Raw genomic sequence first — 25,029 nt, forward strand, 5'->3', positions numbered from 1 at the left:
TGAATGAGAGGGGAGGAGACATCTTTAGGGAGGGTAAGAGAATTAGGCCCCGTTTGGAAGAGTTTATTTGAGCTTACTTGATAATATATAAGCTCTTATGCCAGTGTTTGGGAGAACTTATGCAAACAGCTTATGACCACCTACCATAAGCTGTTTTGAGCTTATTTTCATAAGCTACTCATGATAGCTTATGAAAAAGAGTTTATGCTTATATATAGCTTATTTTTTATTTATTTCAATAAATTTTTTTAAAATAGCTTATGTATAAGCGCTTATGACCATAAACGCTTAATTAAGCTGTATTTCCAAGCGGAGCCTTAATCTATTATCTATTGAAACATGAAAGGTCCAAGAACGAAAAACAGTTACATGAAGTAAGGCTCTTTGTGTGAAGCACAACTGTCTTGGGCCTTGCTTGTAAGGGAACTTATGGTTAGAATAGAATATTAGAATAGCATATTATAATATTTATTCTTGATTTATTTTAATGTAATTATGCATGTAATCTCGCGTAGATTTAGTCAACTAGGAAATAAATCTACGCGAGATAATTTCATCCATAATTACATCAAAATAAATCAAAAATAAATGTTATAATATGCTATTATAATATTATATTCTAACACTTACAAGAGAAAGAAACTAACATTCAGAGGTAGTCTTTGTATAAATAAAAAACGTAGTCCTTAGTATAACCAACTGCAATATAAAAAATTCTAGGAAATAGATTGTCTATCTCTACATCTAAATGCTAAAGAGTCCTATGAGTTAATGTTATCAGCTTCAATTTGGATCACAATTAGTATTGATTGCTAGCTTGCACATCTTCCTTCCTGATATTGATTTGGCTTCTCCAATATTAACTGAGAGAAGTAATATCTAAGTACTTACTGGGTAACTAGTTTGGTCTATCTGAAGAAACAAAGCCAATTAATTATATTTTCCCCAATATTAAGCAGTTTCTATAAGGAGTAAACTGAACTGTCACTCAGAAACCAAACCAACAAAACAACTTGTTCTAATTTTGTTGAGTATAGTAAGTGCCTTCAGCAGTAATAATGAAAAAGAAAAGATAAAAACCAGTAACATGTTGTTGAGTACTTCAAAACATGTAATAATATGTCTCCATCACATAAGATATTGAAAAAAGAACAAAAAAACACTTATATTCAAATGTACCAATGAAGCACAATTTATAATCTACCAAAACAAAAGAAGCACAAGCTTATAGAAAGTCATGTTACTGTATAAAAAAAATAGAAAGTCATGTTAAGCTTAAAATAATATCAATCATGAGATTCAAATATCTAACCAATATAGACATCTCATGTACACCATAATTTTCCATCCATCTCTCTTTGTTTCAGGTCACATCATATAGGAGGAATCATGAAAGTAATACTATCACTTCCGAAGTCCGATTCTACGACCCGTGTAGTAACTCTTTGACCACATGGAACCCAAACTCCAAATTTGGCATCCACCGGCGGCAAGTTCTTCAATGGCGGCGGAGGCAGAGCAGCCATCGCCTGAGGCCGCGAAGGAGGCGGAGCCACCATCATCTGTGGCGGCCCAGGAATCATCTCACAGTATCTTTGGCGCGCAATCAGGTTAAGCTTCAAATTCTCCATGGAATTCTTGAACTGCTCAACACTATCCAAATCCATGTCGTCAATGAGGGTTTCCCACCAAGAAGGAAACACAGAACCCTTCATCTCTTTCTCCTCCATTATCGCTTGCAGCTTCCTCTGCTCTTCTTTCAACCGTTCCTGCACAGCCTCATACTCAGAACTAAGCGCTTCCACCTTCTCCTCCCCCACCTCCTCCCGCCGCCGCGCCTTCCCTCCAGTGAGAAACCGCTGTATGACGGCGTCCGGAGAGGGGTAGCCGCACGTGAAAATCTCACCGCCGTCGTTGTTCTTTGAGGTTACAATCACCGCGGTTTCCGATTGGCAGAGAATGGAGAGCTCGGTGACCTTGTTGAAGAGCCCGTTCTTCCGCTTGGAAAACGACAACTGATCGCGTCGTTTGTCTGCTTGCGTTTTCTTCTTCTCCGTGGTGGTGTTTCGTTTGGATCGTGGTTGTGAAGGTGCCATTGCAATTCAAGAACAAGAACAAGAAAACAGAGTGGGGAAGAAGAAGAAAGTAAGTTTTAACTTAACTTTTAGCACACTCTTACAATAATTTGGGTTTTGTAATTACTAATTTGCTTTGTATATATATATATAGTTCTCTAGTTGTCTTAAATTCAATAGAGTTTTTTTTTTTTGAAAACAAATTCAATAGAGTTAATTAATCTCCAAGTCAGAGTTATTTTGGTTCAGCAATCGTGTGAAAAAAAAAACAATCTTAATCATTAATGAAAATATATTGAATTATTTCATGCGATCTCTTTTTTTCTTTTAAGAAATTTAAATCTGAAAATTTGCATTACATGAGATCTCTTTTTAGGATAGTAATTGGAAATCATTTTTAATGATCATATAAATACTAGCTCGTAAAATCGGCGATTGGTAAAAAAGAAAAAAATGGATGAGTGATTTGGTGAAATTAATTTCCTAATTACATTTTCTTCTCAAGATTAATTAGAAAAGAAAAATTACTTTTTTTTTTGTCTTTTGGCCACCGGTCTTCACAGGGGAAATGGTCCCCACGTGACTAACTTTTGAAATGTCTAAAGAACTTACATTAAGGAACAAAATACCTTCATCGAGTAATCACTTGTTTAGAAAATCATTACGTTAATTTTTTAGCCACACACAACTGTCGTAAACCTAAATATATTTGAACCAACATCATGATATAATTTTATAGGTTGACACAAGAAATGAGTCACCCTTTGGAAAAAAATCAAAACCCGTCCATCATTACTTGAACTCTAGATTGAAAAGAAAAAAAAAATGGTGTCATATAGTAAGCTTATGCTATTCTTGTTTACTTACTGCCCCATAAATAATCTTTTACTCTGTTTTTGTTTCCCTATTTGCACCATTGCAAACATGATGATTCTAAGATCCCAGCGCATGAATGAAATGGAGAAGCAGAATTCTGCAGTGTTAAGTTCAATGTTCAATCACACGCATACTCAGCAGTCAGCACCTTATAATCACCAATAATCTCCACAAGTGCATTTTCCATCCTCAAATCGGTGGAACCGGTTATTGTCTCTCACAATGAGTACCCTTCCAGTAATTTTGCTAATAAACTTAATCGCAGTGTGGCAATCACCACAAACACGCAAATTCTTCATCACTCTGATTGGTCGTTCCTGAGGGAAAGTAATGAGGCCAAATGCTATGGCTAACCTCTCACTATGATACCTAATGGTTTGATTCTTCTCTTCGCCACCCACTTCTTTCAACACAAACGAAGTGTCTGCAACATAACCAGCTTTGGCCATTTCATCTCCTAACTCCTCTAACTTGTTATAAATTTCCACTGTTTTCGCATGAGACCTGTCCCCAGCAGCAAATGTGTGAACTCTATTCCCTTCCTCCACCCAACTCAAACCAGTTTCCTTCTTTATTCCTTGGTCTCTCAACATCTTTCTTGCTCTTGCTGCTTCCTCCCATCTCCCAGCAGCAGCATAAGCATTAGAAAGCAGGACATTAAGGCCAGAACTCACATGACCCTGCTCAAAAACTCTATCAGCAACATAGGATGCAAGTTCAGTATCCCCATGTATTCTACACCCTGTCAACAAAGCCCCCCAAACAGATTCTGTGGGTTCCATAGGCATTTCCTCGATCACCTGAACCGCATCCTGCAATTTCCCAGCACGGCCAAGCAAATCCACCATGGTGGCGTAATGTTGTGACCCGGGTTCAATACCATAGTCCTTCTTCATCAACTCAAAGTAATGCTGGCCTTTCTCCACTAACCCTGCATGGCTGCAAGCATAAAGCACGCACAAAAACGTGATGAAATTAGGCTTCACCCCGCCAACACTCTTCATCTGCTCAAACAGCTCAAAGGTTCTATTCGTATGCGCGTGCTGAGCGCACGCAATCAACATCGCATTCCACATCCCAAGATTCCTAACTTGCAGCTCCTCAAAAGCCTGGTAAGCTCCTTCAACAGCCCCGCACTTGGAGTACAACGAAATCAAAGAACTAGCCACGAAACACGACGAGTCAAAGCTCGTCTTGAAACACAACCCGTGTATCTGCTTCCCGAGCTCGAGCAACGTGGAAGCACCGCACACCCTCAAAACACTAGACAATGTGAAATCATTAACCCCGACGTCTTCCTCCACGAGCACCTGCTTAAACAGCCTCAGAGCCTCCTCATCCTCACCCAATTGAACATACCCATATATCATCCCGCTCCACGACACCACATTTCTGTGGGGCATTTCATCAAACACGTTCCGGGCATACCCGATTTCCCCGCATTTCGCATACATATCAACAAGCGAGCTGGCAACGAATACGTCGAGGTGGTATGCGGTTTTAAGGGCGAGGGCATGGAGGGATAGGCCGACGTGGATGGATGAGAGCGCGGCGCAGGACTTGGCGGCGGTGGGGAGAATGTGATCATCAGGGAGGAGTCCAATGCGGAGCATTTGGCGGAAGAAGTCGAGGGCGAGATGGGGGAGGTCGTTCTGGGCGAAGGAGGAGATGAGGGAGCTCCAGGTGGTGGCGGAGCGGTGAGGGGAGGAGTTGAAGACTTGGAGGGAGGAGTTGGGGAGTTGAGTTTTGGAGTAGAAGTTGATGAGGTGGTGGGAGAGGAGAGGGATGGTTTCGAGGCCGGTTTTGATGATGTGGGCATGGAGTTGGAGGCCTCTGCGGAGGGATCGAGAGTGGGTTAGAGCGAGGAGGTGGTTGCAGATGGCGCGGTAGTTCCCTGAGAGGGAGAGTTGCAGAGGTTGTAGTTGTGGGAGGGGGATTGGAGGATCGTGCATTACTTTGACTTTAGACGGTGGTGCTGCGGCGGCTGCCGGAGGAAAAGGGAAGAGTGATTGAAAAGGGCTTTGGGTGGGAACATTTTTGTAAATTATCACTTGTAATTTGTTTCAATTTTCAAATAGCATGGTTACTTTTAGGGTTAACTATTGTTTTTTCCCCTCTAACTCTCTAAGTCTCTAACTATATGGTCGACCTAATTTAACCCGTCAGAGTAAAGTTGTATTTGAGTCCTTAAACTTTCTAAATTTTTTGAATTTTAGTTCGGATAGAAGCTTGAGTTGCTTATGACTTGAAAAATGAACGTGTCAGTTAAAGGATTGCATTTATTTATTTATTTTAGAAGGACTACTTATATATAGCTTGGAAAATTAAATTTTCTCCTCTACTTAAACTATCTTCCCCCACTCCTCACCCCATTTCAGTATAAACACACACCAAACCTCAACATGAATTACATCCCATCCACTAGGGGTACAATACACGATCTTGTCCATTGACACGTCTTGACCAATGTCCCTTAAACCCGCATCTAATCGGGATTCTTCAGGTCTAGATACGTGTTTGAGTTTAAAAATTAGACCTAATCAATATCTAGGGCCGGGTGAAAGTCATGTTTAACTCGTCCTAACTCGTCCCACTAGATTTCAAGTGATAATAATTTACAAAATTTATCAAAATGATTATGACTTTTGATTATGACTTTATATTTTCTGCCCCTCGTTCTTTTAAGAATGAAGCTAAAATCTGGTTTTATTGGTAGAGTAAGCAGAAAACAGAGTCAGCCCCTTGAGATTGAGAGTGCGCGCAGAGCAGAAGCAGAGAAGAGAACAATGGAAGAAGCATCATCATCATCATCATCATCATCATCATCAGGTGGTAGCAGTGAACAACAAGAGTTACTGCTATGGAAATCGGACCCCCAACCCGAATCCATCGTCTCCGTCACGCTCGCACGCGCCGTCACCTCTCTCCTCACAACCCGCCCCACCAAACTCCACGACTCCATTTCTCGCCTATCACCTTCCCCCACTCCTCCTTCCACCGCTTCCCTCGAACACTCCCTCCGCTTCTTCCACACCTTCGTCACCGACGCCGCCGCCGCCAACAATCTCACTTCCCTCGACCAACTCCTCCTTCCCATCATCCACAGCGTATTCAATTTCTCCCAATTTGATTTCTTCATTTCGTTCTCGTGATTCAGTGTTTGTTGTTTTGTTCATGTTCCTTCTTGATTTGCAGTTGTTGAAGTCCAAGGACACCAAACGCGGTGGCCAAGCCATGATTCTGCTCAGCTGGCTCTTCCAGGACGAGCTTCTCTTCGTGCCCGTTGCTGAAGCGCTTGCTGGCATTGTTGCCAGAAAGCGCGACGACCGGTATGTGTTGTTTGGTTGGTGTCTCCTTGTTCGGAGTCTTGTAGAGTATGATAGTTCTGTTCATCAATCCATGCTTGCTGGTGAGTTTGCAGTTTTCGCTCGTGCTATTGTATTGTTGTTATCACATTTACCTTCATGGCCTAGAAAAGTTGATTTTTTTTTCTTTCTTAATTAAGTCTTGTTCTAATGTGCTTTTAATAACTTGTGTGATAGGAATAAGGGAGAGATATGGTGATTTGTTGAAGATACTATCGACCCGCTTGCCTGATTTGGCAGGCATTGTAAGTAATGAAAGGTACTGTCATTTCTGATGAACCTGTTTTGCATTTTAATGAAAGTTGTTTAGTGGTTGATTTCGCAATGCTGTTGATTAATTGTGCACAGCTACTCATCTTCAATAATCTGTTTGGCTGGAAGCATTTGGCTGATTACTGATGTTGTGTAATTTAATGATTATTGTGCACAGCTACTCGTCTTCAATAATCTGCTCTTAATATTAATTTGATCTTGTGGCATGCTGTGCATTAATTTTTACGATAATGTCAACTCTATATTTCCTCCTTTTGCGCTCCTTTATGGGTTATAATCTCTAAAATTTCCTCTCTCATTATTCCATCAACTTTGTTTACTGATCACGGGCTCTTCAGCACTCTGCAGGATGGTTTTCAGTTGCCATCTCGCCTTGGAGTGTCTGCCGCTGACTGTTTGTTGTCCATTTCTGGAGCATTAACAAAAGTGGCTGAGCTTGATGGTAAGAAGTCAAGATTAAATACTAGAGCAAAAGATCAGGCAATTGCTTTTGTACAATCTCCTAGTGTTGAAAAGAAGGTGAAAATGGGTTCAAAATCTTTGTTGATGTCAAAGTTTGAAAGGGACTATATTCTTTGGAACCATTTAGATCACCTTATATGTTTGGTGCAAAGACTCCTTTCTGTAAGTTAATACTCTTTTAATTATTATCTGAATCATTTACGTTTTAAACAATGTGCCATATATTCATGTGATGCAATATCCAATTTGGAAATTATATTGAATCGGTGAACATTAGAAAGTCATTGCATTTTTTAACCCCACAGTCCATAGACTAGAGTTTTAGAAGGTTAGCTGTGGGACTGGGAACGTTCTCTATCATCTTGAATTTGGAAACAAAGGCCTGTTTTGATTTCAGGATTATGATTACTGTTAAGCCCTGTTATTGCATACTTAGCATCATATGGATCTGCATGCTGAATAAATTAAATGAACATAGAAGCTATCATGCTATTTTTACACATTCTTTGTCAGAGGATATGCTGATACAAAACCACCACAAACTATCTGGTGTGCATTTATCTGTTACTGCGAAGACTATTATATCAGTCTTGAAATCGAAACTGAATTCTAAATGCCATAGGTTCCAGTTCCAGCAAATGCTTCAGTTGTTTTCATCAAAATTACTAACATGAATGCATATATGAAAAAAGAATGTAATAACTTGGTTTGAGCATTAACCTTTCCCTGTTGCCTTCTTTGAAATTTGCGCCAAACTTAATTGAGTAACCCTACATTGCAGTGGAGCAAAAAAAGCCGTTTATTACATGCTCAAGGATTGGAGCAAGTTCTGAAATGGCTGGAGGAGATAAAGGGTCACTATGGGTCCTTGCTACCTGAGGCAGGTTCTGGAATCATTGTATTCTTTTGTTGCTCCTTCATATTTAATTCACTCGCGTAGCTTTCTATTAACCGGAATTTTTCTCATTGTTTGCAATGTTAAAACAGATTGTAATGCTCTGAAGTCTGGGGATTTACTACTATGCTCTTGCTGGAAGCATTATAGCATGCTATTACACTTGGAAGATCATAAGTTTTCTCAGCATTACAAGGAACTCTTGGACCAGTATTTATCTGGAATTCAGGTTTTATGCAGTATAAATTTGCTACTATGATGTTTTGACGGTATTCTTCATACAAAATGATGGGGAAATAGAGGGATATGTAAACCATAGGAGTCGTCAAGCAGGGTAGATGAAATGGAGTAGTGCTTTTGGTCTTATTTGTGATTGAAAAGTACCACTTAAGCTTAAGGGAAAATTTTCTCACTCAACTGCAAGACTTGTGGTGTTTTATGAGATTTAGTGTTTGATGGTAATGAGCCAACAAGAAAAAAGTTCAATGATGTGGAGATGGAAATGCAGTGATGGATGAGTGGCACTTAAGACTAGATAGGACTATGAGAGAGAAAGTCAGGATAGCATATCTATTGTGGAAAAGATGGTAGATTTTTTTCGGTGACATGTGCATGTGCAGATAAAACTTATGGAAGCCCTAGTAATTAGTAAAGAGTAGATCAAATTGAGGTTTGTTCAAAATTTAGAGGTAGAAGGAGACCAAGAGAGTCCATTTGCCAAACCATTAAGAAGGGTTTATATTTAAATGATTTGTCGTCAGATATGATTTAGGACAGATCATTGTGGCATCATTGAATCCATGTAGCTGTCCCCAGCTAATGGGAAAAGGCTTTTGTTACTGTTTTAGAAATAGATATATTTTTAGTTCAATTCTTCATGCTTTATATGATTGTGTGATGGAATTGTTTAGTTGCTGATATGATATCCATGAAATTTCAGTATTATATGGACAACCATGCTGGTGGGTATACTGACAACAAGGATGGTGGGTTGGAGACAATGAAGTTTTTTTTGAACTGTCTATGCTTACTACTGGGACGTCTAGATAGCAAGAGATTTGAAGGAACAGTGTCAGAATTTGGAATGAATATCTCACGCATTCTAGTACCACAGGTACCTCTTGAGGAAATATATTGCATATCTAATTATAACATGGCCATTGCACAACCATTTGATTCTGCTAATGAATATGTTATCTCTATTTCCTAAAATTTTGCATATGCTTTCCTTGCATCAGGTTTTGTAGCACTCTATTACTGCTAGAAACTTAGAATAAACATGTCATTTGTTACTATTTTTGTTTTGTGAGTTCTGGCCTTGTATGATGTGGTATTTGCAATGCTCTAAGTGCAGTAATAGTGCCCTTGGTATTTGAAAGAAAGATCTAATGTTGAATAGGTTAACTTGCATTGGACACTGACACTGATTTTTTCTCAAAACCTTCCATAGTATAATTAACATTGTTGGTTCCCTATGTTGCCCTGTCAAAGCAGAGTACTTTTGTGTAATTTTATAAATTCTAGCACCACCTAACATTAATAAATTACAGTTTCAAATAGTTGATAGAGATCTTTTGGGATGAAGATCCTGCTGAAGTTACTTTAGGAGTTAAGTTTGGTCAAATGATTTTAAAGGAGAAATGGGAATGGGATTATCATCCCCACAAGAATATATTAATTTTGATATTGTAAAAAATGAAATGGCTATTCTCTTTTATCCCTTAATACCAAACTATACAAGAAACAAAATGGTAGACTGTGTTGGTGGAGCTTGGTATGTGCAACAGCCGTAGCAAGTGCCAAGTGGTGGAGACCCTGGGAGCAATTGTGGGTAGGAGATGAGGATTTTGTCATTTCAAAGGAAGACAAAGGGTATACTATAAATTTCTTATCCCTACTTAAATGGAATAGGAATTTCTTTGGTTTTATGGTAGCTACCAATCACACTTATACTCCATTCACTTCTCATAACCCCTATTCCAATGATCAAATGATTAAATAGTGTACTGATACTGATCTTAAGTTAAAGAGCATGTTACGGCAAAGCTTGCTCAATTGTCATTTGAGGTCAAGGAGAAAAATATATCAATATATTATGGTTTAATACACACATTCCTACTTCGTAGAAGTCTTTCTAGGTTCAGCAGGACTTCTGGTTTTCCTTAACAGGTGATACTGATATTGCCATCTGTTATGACTAATTGGGCTTTTACTGCACTGTGGTATAGATTATGAGTTATATATTATCTAGTTTTCTTTTTTGAGCTATGACTATGATGGATTTAGAAGTCAGTTACTAATCAGTTTAGTAATTTGGGTTTAGATTCTCTTATCAGAATGACAGTGGAACATAATGTTTTAGATTTACTTTCCGCTCTTTCATGTATAGCTCAACTGCAGTGATGAAGATGTGGTAGTTGGGGTTGTTTCAATATTCAAGGCAATTATTTTGAAGCCAGATTACTCAGAAGAAGACACACTCACTGACAGTAGACAGGCGAATCTTGTGATACCTTTTCTGCTTCACCTTCTAGATGAACAGGACGGTCCAGCTAGAGCTGTTGTTTTGCTGATAGCAGAATACTGCTCAATGTAGTTAGTCCATTCTTTCTCATATGATACTGAGTAATAATACTTTTTAAGTCCAAAATCCTTACTTTTTTTAAATCAGAACTGATATACATGATTGAACAGGAGCAAAGATGATAAGTGCCTTATGGAAGTTCTAAAGCGCCTTGCTTCTGGAAACATTTCACAGAGAAGAAATGCTTTGGACGTTATATCAGAGATCTTAAATATATCATCAGAGTCACAGAAATTATTGCCTTATTCTGCTTGGTATGATTGCTCATATAGTCATATTGTTATACCATATTTCTTAGTTGTTTGTTTATTTAATTGTTGGTACGTCTATTTTAGGCAAGATATTGCCAACAAATTGCTTGGGCTGCTTGGAGATGAAGAAATTTTGATTCGTGAGCAAACATCCAAGTTGCTTCCATTGATAGGTTAGCATTAAAACTGAAATATACGGTGTATTTTTGTTTACTATTTCTTAGTATATGTTAGATAAATTAAAAACTATTATTGGGCTGTCATATAGTTGAAATATTTGGTAATATTATTGATATGAAAAACTGTACAGGGATTCCTCTTCTTATAGAGGGAATTACATAATGTGATTGATCAAAGTCAAAGAAGGAAATCCTTGACTAAAGAGAGAATTAGGGAGAATGAATGAAAATAAGAAACTACCTAAAATAAACTAAGTACAAACAGGAAACAACATAATTATATACAAACAAAAATATAACTGCTAATTAAGAGCATTAAATGCTCTATTTCACAGTCTGTTGACACTCCCCCTCAAGCTGGCCTAAAGATATCCTCCATAGACAGCTTGCTAGTTATGTTGTCAAAGGATTTCTTGGGTAATCCTTTGGTTAGGATGTCTGCCGATTGCTCTGCAGTGGGAACATATGTAATACAAATCTGCCCACTTTCTATCTTCTCTCTGATGAAGTGTTTATCAACTTCGACATGCTTGGTCCTATCATGTAGGACCGGGTTGTGTGCAATAGATATTGCAGACTTGTTGTCACAATAAAGCTTTATTGGAGGAGAATTGAAAACCTTTAATTCCTGTAGAAGCTTTTCCACCCATAATGCCTCACAAATTCCATGAGCAACTGCTCTAAATTCAGCTTCTGCACTACTCCTTGCTACAACGGTTTGTTTTTTACTTCTCCAACTAACCAAGTTTCCTCCAACAAAGGTGCAATAGCCTGATGTTGATCTTCGGTCTGTCACACTCCCTGCCCAGTCTGCATCAGTGTAGGCTTCTACCTGAAGGTGCCCACGGTTTTTATAAAGAAGCCCCTTCCCAGGTGATCCCTTCAAGTATCTTAAGATTCTAAAAACTGCCTCCAAGTGTTCATGACCTGGTGCATGCATAAACTGGCTTACCATGCTTACAGCAAAGGCAATGTCTGGACGGGTGTGAGATAAGTATATTAGCCTTCCCACTAGTCGCTGATACCTTCCTTTGTCCACCATATTTTCTGTTTCAGCTGGTTGCAGCTTTAAGTTGGGCTCCATGGGTGTTTCTACAGCTTTGCATCCAAGTAATCCTGTTTCTTTTAAAAGATCCAGAATATACTTTCGCTGGTTCATAAAGATACCTTCCTTTGATCTTGCAAACTCAATTCCAAGGAAGTATTTCAATGTGCCAAGTTCCTTGATTTCAAAAACTTTAGCAAGTTTCTCCCTCAGATTTTTGAGTTCCAAGCTATCATCACCTGTCAGAATAATATCATCAACATATACAATCAAGATAGCAACCTTATTATCTGCTGAATGTTTATAGAACAATGTGTGATCAGCTTGGCTTTGGATATATCCAAGCCCTTTTACCACTGTTCCAAACCTCTCAAACCATGCTCTTGGAGATTGCTTCAGCCCATATAATGACTTCTTTAGTCTACACACCTTATTTCTTCCAAGTTCTTCTTCAAATCCGGGGGGAAGACTCATAAACACTTCTTCCTCTAACTCCCCATTCAGGAAAGCATTCTTTACATCCAATTGATGTAAAGGCCAGTTGTAACTTGCAGCAAGGGATATAAGAATCCGAACAGAGTTAAGTTTAGCAACTGGAGCAAACGTCTCTTGATAGTCTACTCCATAAGTTTGAGTGAACCCTTTTGCCACCAATCTCGCCTTGTACCTCTCTACACTTCCATCGGCCTTGCACTTAATGGTAAATACCCACTTACAACCCACCTGTTTTTTGTCACGTGGCAGGTCTGTTATTTCCCAAGTTTCATTCTTTTTCAGTGCACTCAACTCTTCTAAGACTGCTAAATTCCAATTGGGATCATCTAGTGCTTCCTCAATGTTTCTAGGCACAAACAGATCTGTTATTTTAGAGGTAAAAGCTTTGTGATTCGGTGAAAGATTTTGGTAGGAAACATATTGGGAAATGGGATGGTTTGTGCTAGATTTTTCTGATTTTTGGGTGCAGGTTCTGGTTCCTTTTCTAATAGCTATGGGTAATTCAATAGTAGAAGTGAAAATGTCAGTGTTACCTCGAATTTCTTGTGGTATTCTTACTTGGCCTTCTTCCGGGATTTCTGGTTGGCTTGGTGCAGAGATGATGGATTGGTCTTTGGTCCTTTTAGGATACTTCCGAGTATAAACATGGAACTCCTTTTTTGACTGTGGTATTTCTTTCTCTGTTTGGGCTCCACCTAAGTCTGGCATAAGATTTTCTTTAGAAATTTCAGAACTTGTTTCCACATGTTCTTCCTTGTTGCATTCATCAATAAAATTTGTATTCTCTGTGTCTACAATAGGAATGGGCAGCGGTTCATGCAAAAAATTGTCTTCACTCACATTATTATTCTCCCCCTGAAGGGAATTTTTTTGAAAAAAAGGTTGATGTTCAAGAAAGGTAACATCCATGCTAACACAAAGCTTCTTTGTGATAGGATTAAAGACTCTATATCCTTTTTGGTTTGGAGAATAACCAACAAAAATGCATTTTTCTGCCCTTGGGTCTAGTTTGGACCGAGATGTGGAAGGTTTATGCATAAAAACTGTACAACCAAACACCTTTAAAGGCATATCAGTATGTAATCGACATGCTGGAAAAATGGTTTTGAAATTTTCCAAAGGTGTGCGATAATTCAACACACGAGTGGGCATTCTATTTATAAGATAGGCTGCTGTTAGGACAGCATCTCCCCACAAATACTTTGGAACATTACTCTCAAACATAATGGCACGAGCTACTTCAAGGAGATGTTTATTTTTTCTTTCAGCGGTGCCATTTTGTTGAGGAGTATTTGGACATGTCGATTGATGCTGAATGCCTTTATTTTTCAGAAACTCATTGAGATTTTGATTGAAGTACTCAGTTCCATTATCACTCCTCAAAATGGAGATCTTTGTATCAAATTGAGTTTCTACCATTTGTGAAAAACTTTTAAATACATTAGGAACTTCAGATTTTTCATGCATAAGGTAGACCCAACACAACCGGGTGTGATCATCTATGAAGGTTACAAACCACCTTTTTCCAAATTGAGTTGTAATTTTTGAAGGCCCCCAAACATCACTATGGATTAAGTAAAAAGGTCTAGATGCATGATATGGTTGAGAATAATAAGGAGCTCTTTGATTTTTTGCAAGAACACAACTTTCACATTCAAGAGAAGAACAATTAACATTTTTGAATAAATCTGGAAACAAATGCCTAAGATATTGAAAATTCGGGTGCCCTAGTCTGTTATGCCAGAGCATTATTTGGTCCCTAACAGAGGTGCAACTCATACCACAAAGACCCTGAGCTGCTTTATTTCTGAAAGTATCCTCAAAGTAGTAAAGTCCATCCTTCATCTTAGCACTGCCAATCATCTTCCCCGAAATCCGGTCCTGAAAAACACAATGAGTGTCAAAGAATGTCACTGCAATTGGAATCTTTGCAGATTTTGCTAATAGAAAGAAGGTTGCAAGATAGTTTGGGCACATGTAAAACTTTTCCTAAGTCAATGTTATTGGATAAGGTAATCTTCCCCTTCCCTGCAATTGCGGAAAAAGAACCATCTGCAATTCTAATTTTTCCATTTCCAGAACAAGGAGAATAGGTTTTAAATAAAGGAGAAAGGCTAGTCATATGATCTGAAGCACCTGAATCAATGATCCATGGTGCATGAATATTTGAGGTGCAATTAAGGGAGCTAGGGGTAGAAAAATTACCTGTTTGTGCCACAGACCCACTAGGAGTACCAGATAAAAAATTAGAATTTAACAACCTTATGAGTTCCTCAACTTGTTCCTTTTTCAAGGAAGTCTTTTCTGCCTCATGAGCTGTAGGGAAAGATTTTTGATTTTTAGGACCTGACTTGCCACCCTTTAGATGTGCTGGCCTCCCAATAATTTTCCAGCAACTTTCCCGAGTATGACCGGGTCTGTTGCAGTGATCACACCAGCGGTTTGAGAAGTTCTTCTGGTTAGTAGAAGTCTTAAGGGCAGCAGTTTCTACAGCAAGAGCATTGGTCTCAGAAGGAGGTGCATCCGTTTTGGTCTTTCCCATCATCACACTTCTGCGAGTTTCCTCTCTTCTAACTTCAGCAAAGACCTCACCCAATGAAGGTAAGGTTGCTCTCCCAATGATTCTGCCACGAACTTCATCTAGCTCTTCATTCAGACCAGCAAGAAACTGAAATATTCTACCTTCTTCCACGGTTTGTCGATGGTGTTTGGCATCCTCTGCAGAGTTCCACTTGTAAGTGTTGAAGAGATCTAGATCCTGCCAAACTCGCTTCAAAGAGTGGAAGTATTTTGTCACGTTATTACCTCCCTGCCGAATTTCTCTGACTTTCAAGGTGAGTTCATAGATCTGAGATTTGTTCTCAAGATCTGAATACATTTCCGTGACACTATCCCATAGCTCTTTGGCTGTGGAATAACACATGTAATTGCTGCTAATGTCCTCCTCCATGGAGTTTACCAGCCATGTCATCACCATGGAGTTTTCAGCGTCCCAAACAGCATATTGTGGATCAGCAATATCTGGCATGGGTTTCTCACCAGTGAGATACCCAAGTTTTCCTCTGCCACGAATATACAACTGGACAGATTGGGACCACCGGAAATAGTTCGACCCATTGAGTCGAAAAGTGGTGATTTGGACAGAATGAGATTCACCGAACAGGACTCGCTGCTCCTGCCTTGGAGGCTGCGAGACTTTGGGAACCACAATCTCCTCCGTATTCTGATCATCGCTGGCTGAGGAACTGTCAGCCATGGATGCAAATCAGATGCGCAGAGATCTTTGCTCTGATGCCAAGTTGAAATATTTGGTAATATTATTGATATGAAAAACTGTACAGGGATTCCTCTTCTTATAGAGGGAATTACATAATGTGATTGATCAAAGTCAAAGAAGGAAATCCTTGACTAAAGAGAGAATTAGGGAGAATGAATGAAAATAAGAAACTACCTAAAATAAACTAAGTACAAACAGGAAACAACATAATTATATACAAACAAAAATATAACTGCTAATTAAGAGCATTAAATGCTCTATTTCACAGTCTGTTGACACATATAATGGCTAAGGTTTTTGGATAAGTGTTTCTTTACTGGTTTTGGAGCCTCTTTTGTCCAAATGATTACGTGCTTGCTGTCACTCTTGTTTTATTATTAAATTTCAAGCATAATGTATTATTGGGCCCGTGCTTCTCAAGTCCAAAGGACTTTCATGTCAGGAGGTTTGTGTGAGATGTATTTAAAGCCATTCCTGAACTTGCACCAAATAACACAAGCTTTTAGGTTCATTACTTCTTTGCTATTTCCTGGTTTTATTTTTCTTATCCTTTATTTCCTTAATCAAATGTTTCATTCTTTGTCATTAGTTGTTATTAATCACATAGCACATTTTGGTGATCCACTAAAGGTCTTGTCACAAAAATATTTAAACTAACATGTATGAATGTTTATGACACCTATTGCTTTGTCCTATAAAGATTTGGTGGTCATTACTGAGTACTGACTTATATATTTGTCTTTTTTGGTAATTTCATTACTATTTTTTTACAGTAACACATTATCTTGCCAATTAACTTAACTTACTCTTGCAGACCCATTGTTGTACTTGCCTGCATTGGTTGGTCTTGTTTACTCTTCTGGTGAGAGCCAATCATCTGCTAGTGATGCCATCATTGGCGTCCTCAAACGACACAACCAGAGAATTGAAATTGTATTCTTGCTTCTTGACTGTCTTAGGTATGCTTTCTTTTCTTCACTCCTACTGGGCCTTTAAAGTTGCGGAGCTGAACTTACGAAAGCACAAAACTGAAAGCTTCTGTTTCTAAAGCTGGAGTTCAAAAACTGAAAAAGTCTTGATATGTTAAAGATATCATTTCTTGACAATAAGTTTTACATCGTTATCCTTGCAGCAACATCAGCCATAGCCCGGATCTTTCAGAGTCCACCGGAGATAAAGGTAGTATGTGTGTGTGTTGCACTTTCTACATCACAATTTGACAGAATATGCATGAGCTGGTTTCTTTGCTTTGCTATTTCTATTTTCTATATCAATATATTTAAGAAACGGTAGGTTCAGTATTTTTTGACAGTGGGCACCTATATAAAAGTAAATTAGTTTTATACCATTTTAAACATTTCGAAGATGTATTTCTCACGGAAATCTTCCATTAATTGGACGCCATTGATTTGTACACCATTTTTCTAAAATTTCATATCAATTTCAAAAGGATACTCATGGATGTTAGCCTGTAAGTATAACCTGTCAAATTGTCCCAATGGTCTTTCGTATACATTATTTCTAATTACTAGATCCAGGTATAAATATTGGAATTTTCCCATTTACAACTAATAAATGCTGACATCTCCTAATTTCTAATTGGTACACATAAATGCTACTTTCCTTGAATTCCTTATTTGTACACCCTATATAAGGAATTGTAAATATAGACAATTTTGACGCAACTGTGCACAGACAGAAACACTTAATGACCTGGATGGGTTCTGAACTAAGCTAATTAGGGTTACCACCAACCCTGGGCTAACATTATCTAAAGCTAAACCTCAAGTTATTAAATTGAACAAATTCTCACAGTTTAATGTAGGAAACGAATGCTTGCTCCATTTGTGCAAGTTCACACTTGAACTTACTGGAATCAAAGTATTCAACAGTCAGAGCATTTTAACTGTTAATGTGTGATTGCCTAGTGTCGTTGGTGCTTATGGATCCTAACGGAGTATATAAGAATGTAAAAAAAAGGTATTATATGGACATATCATTTTAATTTGTTATCAAGACACACACATGTCACTTATAATCATGTGATCCTAGTTTCCTTGAGATGGACTATTTTAACACGAATCAATTTTATTTTGCCCTTTTTACTTTATCTTTGAGCGGTTCTTTGAGCCTTAAAGCATGTAGAGCTTTTACAAGCTATACGTAGTATATATGACCAATCCACTTGAAAGCTTCATGCTAGCTAGACTTGGCTTGATCTTCATATTTGTTGTAATCAAAACTTTGAGATCCTTAGCCATTTTTATTTACAGCTGTGACTATATTATTGAGCAACATTGTTATGGTGATGCAATTCAATTTTCCTTTTTTGTTCGTTAAAAATACTGCATCCATTATGTTATCATGTTTTTTTACTTTGGTGTCAGGATCAAAGTTGGATGCTGACCGAGTACTCAAACTGGTTCCAGAATGGTCTAAAAGTGTAAGAATGATTATGCAAGTATACTGTGTAGTGGCATGTTTTTTCTTTTCTGACGTGCGAATCTGATCATGAAAAAATTGACTGATAATTAATTCAGAAAGTAAACCGGTTTACTTGATTGAGGTGTAGGAAAATCAGACTTCTAAGGCTTCATACCAATCATAAATGCTGATAGATTCTTTAACATTTAAGGACTGGTAAAGCAATATTGTTATACCAGAATCCTTTAATATTGTCCAGAATCAAATAATTCCAAAAGCTTGAGCACATCAAATATTTGTTCATATCTTTATTTGTGCCCTTACATGAAAGCCCTTTGCGCTCTCAAGGCATTGACAACGGCTCAGCACTACCCACCTAACCTAGTTAAAGTTTAATTTGATTATGAATAGTATGGGTTGCTACAAATAAATTCTCAACTGATTAGGAGAAGTTGCTCTGACCCACGTTAAGAACCAAATCATTCCAAAGTTTATGATGTTGGTTAGAGGCCCAAAATGGTTTCTTTTATATCTAACAAATTCAATCCTTGAAGAGTTGAGGTTTGACATTCATTTTTTTGTTTGTAGCTGTTCTTTATCTTTTGATATATCTATTTCCCCCTTGATATGGAGTTGTGGCCTACCATATATTTACATTTTGTCTATGTCGTGTTGGTTCTTTGTAATACAATTTTACGATGATGTAGAATGTGTTTGGTTAGACGTTAGCGAGGTGGAAAACACAAAATTCAACTTTCCGGTGCACGTTTTTCTAAAGGATCAATTTTGTCCCATTTGAAAAAAATCCGTTTACGTTTTCAGGACATCAAGGCAAACATGCTCGTAGTGTACATTTGGGAACCAGTCAGTAGGGTCTCAAACTTATGTTTATCTCAACACATCTCAATATTTCCTTTGACATTGGAAAGCACGTAACATTTAGATAAACATAGCAGTAAACATTTTGTGCGCACTTTGTAGTTATTTACTGTCTTGTTCTTTATAGATTTTTCTGAAATTTTTGTAATTTTTTTCAATAAATGTACCTTTAGTTCAGATACAGATAATATATTATAGATTAGATAAAGTATTCTTATTTGTTAAATGTGATATATAACAGGTCCAGGACTGGAACTCCTTAATTGGACCAGTGGTTGACAAGATGTTCACAGATCCATCAAATGCAACTGTTGTGAAATTCTTGAGTTATATCAGTGAAGACCTGGCAAATGTTGCTGATCTTGTATTGCATCATGTTATGTTGCATGTTAGAGAACAGAAGAAGTGAGTCTATGTATTACATTTTTTGTTATAATAAAATTTCTTAGTGCTTCTAACTACTTGTTAAAGATAAGTGATGTTACCTTTAACCTAATTACTATTAAAAAGTGTAGCTGTTATATTTCCCCCTTATATATGATTGTGAGCTTCAGATCTTTAACTATAACCTGAAAGAGCTGTATCTGTTTGTGTCAAATCTGGGATGCAATGATGGGACATATAATAAGACAGGTAAATTCGTACTTGTAAAGCCAACTGCTGATAAAGAAAGAATATTGATTTAATTGAAGAAACTTAGAGTGGGATATCAATGGGATGCAGTTTTCAGAATTTGTCTTCAGTTGCACGTGGAAATAGTTTTGTATGCTCCTGTGCAACGCCAAAGAAAAGGGTTGGGAATAATACAGTTTTGAGGACTGTATATTAATATTTTATATTTGAGTTGTGCTAAATTTATGGAGCTGATTGGTTTGGGGGCGTACATATTATTTTATGATGCTTGGTTGGTTTGCCTCATAATACATTAAAGCTTATGTGAGCTCTAATCTCTATGAATTGTGTTTGATCATGAGTACACCCTTACTTTCGTCCTCATATCTCAACCTTGGCTCGCATTGTTATTTTAGTCACATACAATAAAGAAACATCATAAAAGTCCTCAAACTATCTTCCGGCGGTCACTTTAATCTGTGGATGCATGAAAAGCAAAGTGTAAAAAATATTCACTGATTGTATGGTAGTTGTGGATATGGATATATTTAAATTGTCTTTGTCCTACATTGGAAAATTAGGATTTTGTAGCAGTTCTTTTTCGCTCCTATGATGCTGCATACATGACTCAATGGTTCGATCATTTGTTGCAGGATTCATGAAAGTTTCTTATCAAGATGGGAGTCTAGAACCTATACCAGTGATGAGTTTGAAGAAATGCAGCGATCTCTGTTTGAGCGTCTCTGCCCGTTGCTCATAATTAAGATGCTTCCCATGAAAACTTTCAATGACCTGAATTCATCAATTATGTATGGAAAACTCGGTCAAAATGTGATTCATGGTATATATTCATGCCTCATTTATTTTCCTTTCTGATTGTTGTGATGGATATTTGTTGTATCACTTCATACTTCTAGTTATTTGCATGCCAAGATTTAGTGGGTCCGTTACTTTAGGTACTTGAAACTATAGCAATAACTGACGTTTCACGGAAAAGATAATAAAAGGTTCACAAGAGAAATCTTACTACTATAACATTTCATACTTAAGGTTCAGTTACAAAATCATGACTCTGGAATCTAGATTTCAATCCTACCTATCTATCTCAGTTCCTTGAATATCATGCATAAACCTGTCTATCAGACTCGAGTATACATATTTTTCCTTTTAACCCATCATAATTTTCATGTGATGTCGTTACAATTTTTTTTCTTCTTGTAAGGTAGATTCAGACAGCGGGGACACTGAGACTAGTTACAAGTGTATTGCAAATCTCCTTCTAAACAGGTTGGTCCTTGAACAATTAGCATACAGTCATATCCTTCCATTAAGCAGTACAGGAGCCCGATGCATGTTTCATGCTATTCATTTGTTTCAGGGCATTTTGTGAATTTGAATTTGAAGATGTTCGGAAGCTCTCTGCTGAGCTGTGCGGACGCATTCATCCACAAGTAATGACTTTTTTAATCAAATATTGAACTTTTGGTGAACACATCAGTGTTTTTTTCTCTTAAAGAAGTAGTGCTACCTTGATTGAGAACTTTTAGAAGCAATTCCAAAATCACCAGGGATGAATTTTCATTTGGATGTAGTTCTCAGTTCTGTAAAATTATATAAATCTTTAGATTACACTTGTTCCTCTTTTTGACAGATGCATTCTGAATCACATGGCACCTCAGGAAACCTTATTTTGGCAGTTTTTAGGGATTACTTTAACTATTCGTTGCTGTTTGATTTTTTAGGTCTTAATCCCATTTGTTTGCTCCAAGTTAGAGGTGGCAATGGATTCTAAAGATATAGTGAAGATAAAAGCCTGTTTATTTTCAATATGCACATCCCTTGTGGTAATTATTTTTCTCCATCAATATATAGATTGCCATGTTCTGCTGTTAAAAGTCTGTTTCATTTTCTTGCATTATCTGATTCAATTTAGCTTACGGTGAAGTGGCTTTTTTGGATTTATAGGTCAGAGGCTGGGAGTCACTTTCCCATCCTTCTATGCTTGCAATTAGAAGGATGATTGAAACAGTGCTGTTATGGCCTTGCCTGAATGCTGATTCAGGTCTGAAACTATTTTAGTTTCTAATTTCCTTCAATTTGACGTGAAGGCAAACTCATTTTAATGAATATAAATTTCAGTTTCTAAAGCACAACATGGATGCATTGATTGTCTAGCACTGATGATATGTGCTGAACTACAAGCTAAGGAATCAATCAAAGACTCCACGCCAGACAGAATTACGGTTGCTGAGAAGAAAGGTATCATTTATGTGTATCCTGAATATAAGCAAGGAAATTCTACTGTGTAGTTCAATTTGCATTCTTCATCTCCAACCTGTATTCTTCTTCTGCAGGGAATTCTGTTGTCACTTATATGATACACCAGTTCGTGAATGACAAGGAGCAGGCATCTATTCCTGAGTTGGGTGATGGTGTTGCTGCTGTTCCTCTCTCTTTTCGTCTGTGCATGGGTAATGTTCTCATCAGCGCTAGCCAGAAGATTTCAAAGTCTTGCAAGAAGCGCTTTGCAGCACAAGTTCTTCCTTTTCTTCTTCATTCTCTTGAGGTACCAAACCATAGCATATTTAGTTCTTGATTACCTTTTAGTATGATTTTAATATAGTTCTTGAAACTTTACGATCATTCTTCCCGGGTTATGAAAAACTAGTGTTTTGTCAACAGTTTGAAATGAAGTCAGAGATTAGAGCAGCATGCATCCAGGTTCTATTTTCAGCTGTCTATCATCTAGGATATGCAGTTCTTCCTTATGCATCTGAGCTTCTCAAAATCTCGCTAAAGGCCCTAAGAAAGGAGTCAGAGAAGGTAAATTAACTTTGATCTTCTACATTAATAGCATGATGTATGTAATTTTATCAGGATAAACAATTATGCAAAAGTCTCTCCTATTGTTTATTTACATGCTAGATCTAACATAGGGTTCAATATATCAAATTTAATTCTTGGTTGGTGTCTGTGAATCCTGTGACGTGAAATGAATTACCAGGCATATACTAAGATTTTCACCAACCTCTTCGCATAATAACATTTATGATTAATGTTCAGCAGGAAAGGATGGCAGGTGCGAAGCTAATAGCATCTCTTATGGCCAGCGAAGATGTGATTTTGGAAAAAATATCAGGTGGACTATTAGAAGCAAGGTCCGTACTTTCAACTGTTTCCTCATCAGATCCATCACTTGAATTACGACAGCTTTGCTCCAAGTTGCTAGCATGCATATCTTCTCCATGAGCTGCGAATAACATTTTCTGAGTATGTTATAGAAGATCTCACTTAGTTGCGGTATCACTCTCCCTGTTATTTTTTATCTTTTAAATTGTACATAAATTCTCTTTGTATGGGCAGTTAAAATATTTGAAACAGATTTCATGGCTTGCCTTGTTGAATGGTCATGAGAAGTAGTTATAACCGTGAGCATGTTGTATATATACAGTACAGTGTAACTGTTATTATTAGATTAATGTACCCTCAAAACACCCGCCCACCCACTCTGATATATTTTAGGGGTGTAGATAGACGTTCATATTATAATATATCAATACAATGCAGCCTCAAATAAGGTAGAAGATTACAAGCCACGCTTGTTTTAATAAAAACAGGTTATTTGCCAACTTTACATAAACAAATACAGAAACCTTAGCCTCTAATCTTATGATTATATTGAAATAACCCTCCATGAAAGTGGGTGGATAAGGTCGGGTCGGGTGAAAAAACTAGGAGTGGGTAGACATGGTCGGCTCGGGTCTGTCCTTTGTAACGCAGCGAAAACTGACCAGACCAGTTTGGTAACCCTAAAAAGTAAAACATATTAGTTACCCTAGCTACTAGGAGCCTCGCAGCTCTTCACTTGAACCAAAAGATTAGAAACTTAGAAGTAAGATGACAATTTAATTCTTAGTTATTTAGAAATTGCCATAATTTAGGGACTTTTTTAGAAATCACCATAATTTAGGGAATCAACTTCTCTCAAGTGACACAACCACCAAAGCGATCTCAACCGTCTAAAATATGATGAAAAAATAATTTGTTTTTTACTATAATAATCATGCCACTCACCGGAGAGAATCTAAGCCCATAGGTTAAGGGAATTGAGTTTGGTGCCCCACCTCTTAGGCTTTGCACCCCACTTTATTAAATACGGAATTTAAAGTTCCGTATCAATACGGAAAATAAAATTCTGTATCTGTTTTAGTATATAATGAGTGGTTGAAAATGTGACACGCATGCTTAAATACAGTACGGAATTTTAAGTTCCGTATTCAATAGGGAGAATACGGAATTTTAAATTCCGTATTTGATAAAGTGGGGTGCCAAGCCCCATAGGTGGGGTGCCAAACCCAACTCCCATAGGTTAATCATCTTTTGTTTGTTTGGGTCCCTTTGTTTGTTTGGGTCCCTTGCCACCAATATTAAATGGATTAAATTATGATGATGCTGCTGTCACCGGAGAGAATCTAAGCCTATTTTTTGTTTGTTTGGGTCCCTTGCGACCAATACTAAATGGATTATAATGATTTCTATAATTTTGAACAAAACCAAACTTAAAAAAGTATAGGAACCCAAATCCTCATTCATCATAAAAAACATATATATTAATCAATATTTTACCGACTCCCTTTTATCTATAATAAACAGTAAACACTAGTATATATGAGGTGATGTGATCGGAATTTAATAGAATGTCAGAATTAAAATGATATCTCAAAATCAAATGTATCCATTTGTTTTGTAATACAAGTACCATTTACAGTTAGGAATCTCTATATAGTTTTTAATTTCCCCATCTTATCCTTGTTTGTCATGGTATGTGACGAATAAATTGCCGGGTCTCCCCTTTCCCACGCACGAGACAAGGATTACTATGAAAGAAAGGTGACCCACCACAGTTTCAGTTTTCACAGTTTGATTGATTCTGTCTTTTCTTTCAATCTGATTTCAGAATTGAGACAAATCTCATCTCCTCTCTATTATACCACCATCATCATAAACCATAACCACACCTCTCTCTTACAAGAAGTCACAAGACAAAAAAGAATATGCTGCAACTGATGTTTGCTGTGGCTTTCTCCGCCGTGCCACTCACCTTGTACATTCCGCCAATACGGAGCTTCAACCTCTTCGTCCAAACCATCCAGAATTTTCTACGAGACTCCTCCCTCTTCTCCTTCAGTGCCTTTCCTCGCATCAGACTCGCTCTCTCTCTCGCTTCTTCCGCATGACATGACATGACCTGGTAGTAGATCCTCTCCTTTTCGTGTAAATTTTTCTGGGTCTCTTTTTTTGTGATTGAATCCTAAGAAAATTTTGAGCTTCTAGTTC

The 25,029-nt window shown here is 37.6% G+C and overlaps 3 protein-coding genes across 4 annotated transcripts; 1 reads left to right on the plus strand and 2 right to left on the minus strand.

The window, feature by feature from the left end:
• Nucleotides 1-1,373: 1,373 nt before the first annotated feature.
• LOC130725278 (agamous-like MADS-box protein AGL62) lies at nucleotides 1,374-2,096 on the minus strand. The gene has a single exon (XM_057576524.1). It carries the CDS (start codon nucleotides 2,094-2,096, stop codon nucleotides 1,374-1,376), a length of 723 nt encoding a protein of 240 aa, XP_057432507.1.
• Nucleotides 2,016-23,184, plus strand: LOC130730649 (uncharacterized). 2 transcript variants are annotated; one of them, XM_057582712.1, is made up of 24 exons: nucleotides 2,016-2,145; nucleotides 5,668-6,058; nucleotides 6,147-6,360; nucleotides 6,494-6,575; nucleotides 6,928-7,213; nucleotides 7,833-7,935; nucleotides 8,039-8,175; nucleotides 8,887-9,060; nucleotides 10,336-10,538; nucleotides 10,641-10,784; nucleotides 10,866-10,954; nucleotides 16,592-16,736; nucleotides 16,910-16,956; nucleotides 18,165-18,220; nucleotides 19,322-19,485; nucleotides 20,346-20,533; nucleotides 20,919-20,979; nucleotides 21,071-21,143; nucleotides 21,435-21,536; nucleotides 21,658-21,754; nucleotides 21,832-21,951; nucleotides 22,047-22,258; nucleotides 22,375-22,515; nucleotides 22,756-23,184. In XM_057582712.1, the coding sequence occupies exons 2-24, from the start codon at nucleotides 5,738-5,740 to the stop codon at nucleotides 22,939-22,941; spliced, it is 3,345 nt and encodes a 1,114-aa protein (XP_057438695.1). In that variant the 5' UTR covers nucleotides 2,016-2,145; nucleotides 5,668-5,737; the 3' UTR covers nucleotides 22,942-23,184. The 2 variants fall into 2 exon arrangements, with proteins under 2 accessions (XP_057438695.1, XP_057438694.1); XM_057582711.1 differs by lacking the exon at nucleotides 2,016-2,145 and having other exon boundaries at nucleotides 22,759-23,184.
• Nucleotides 2,839-5,152, minus strand: LOC130730650 (putative pentatricopeptide repeat-containing protein At5g52630). Its single transcript, XM_057582713.1, has one exon. It carries the CDS (start codon nucleotides 4,901-4,903, stop codon nucleotides 3,107-3,109), a length of 1,797 nt encoding a protein of 598 aa, XP_057438696.1. The 5' UTR covers nucleotides 4,904-5,152; the 3' UTR covers nucleotides 2,839-3,106.
• Nucleotides 23,185-25,029: the final 1,845 nt, after the last annotated feature.

Source organism: Lotus japonicus, chromosome 1, assembly GCF_012489685.1.
Source record: "Lotus japonicus ecotype B-129 chromosome 1, LjGifu_v1.2".
Lineage (NCBI taxonomy): Eukaryota > Viridiplantae > Streptophyta > Magnoliopsida > Fabales > Fabaceae > Lotus > Lotus japonicus.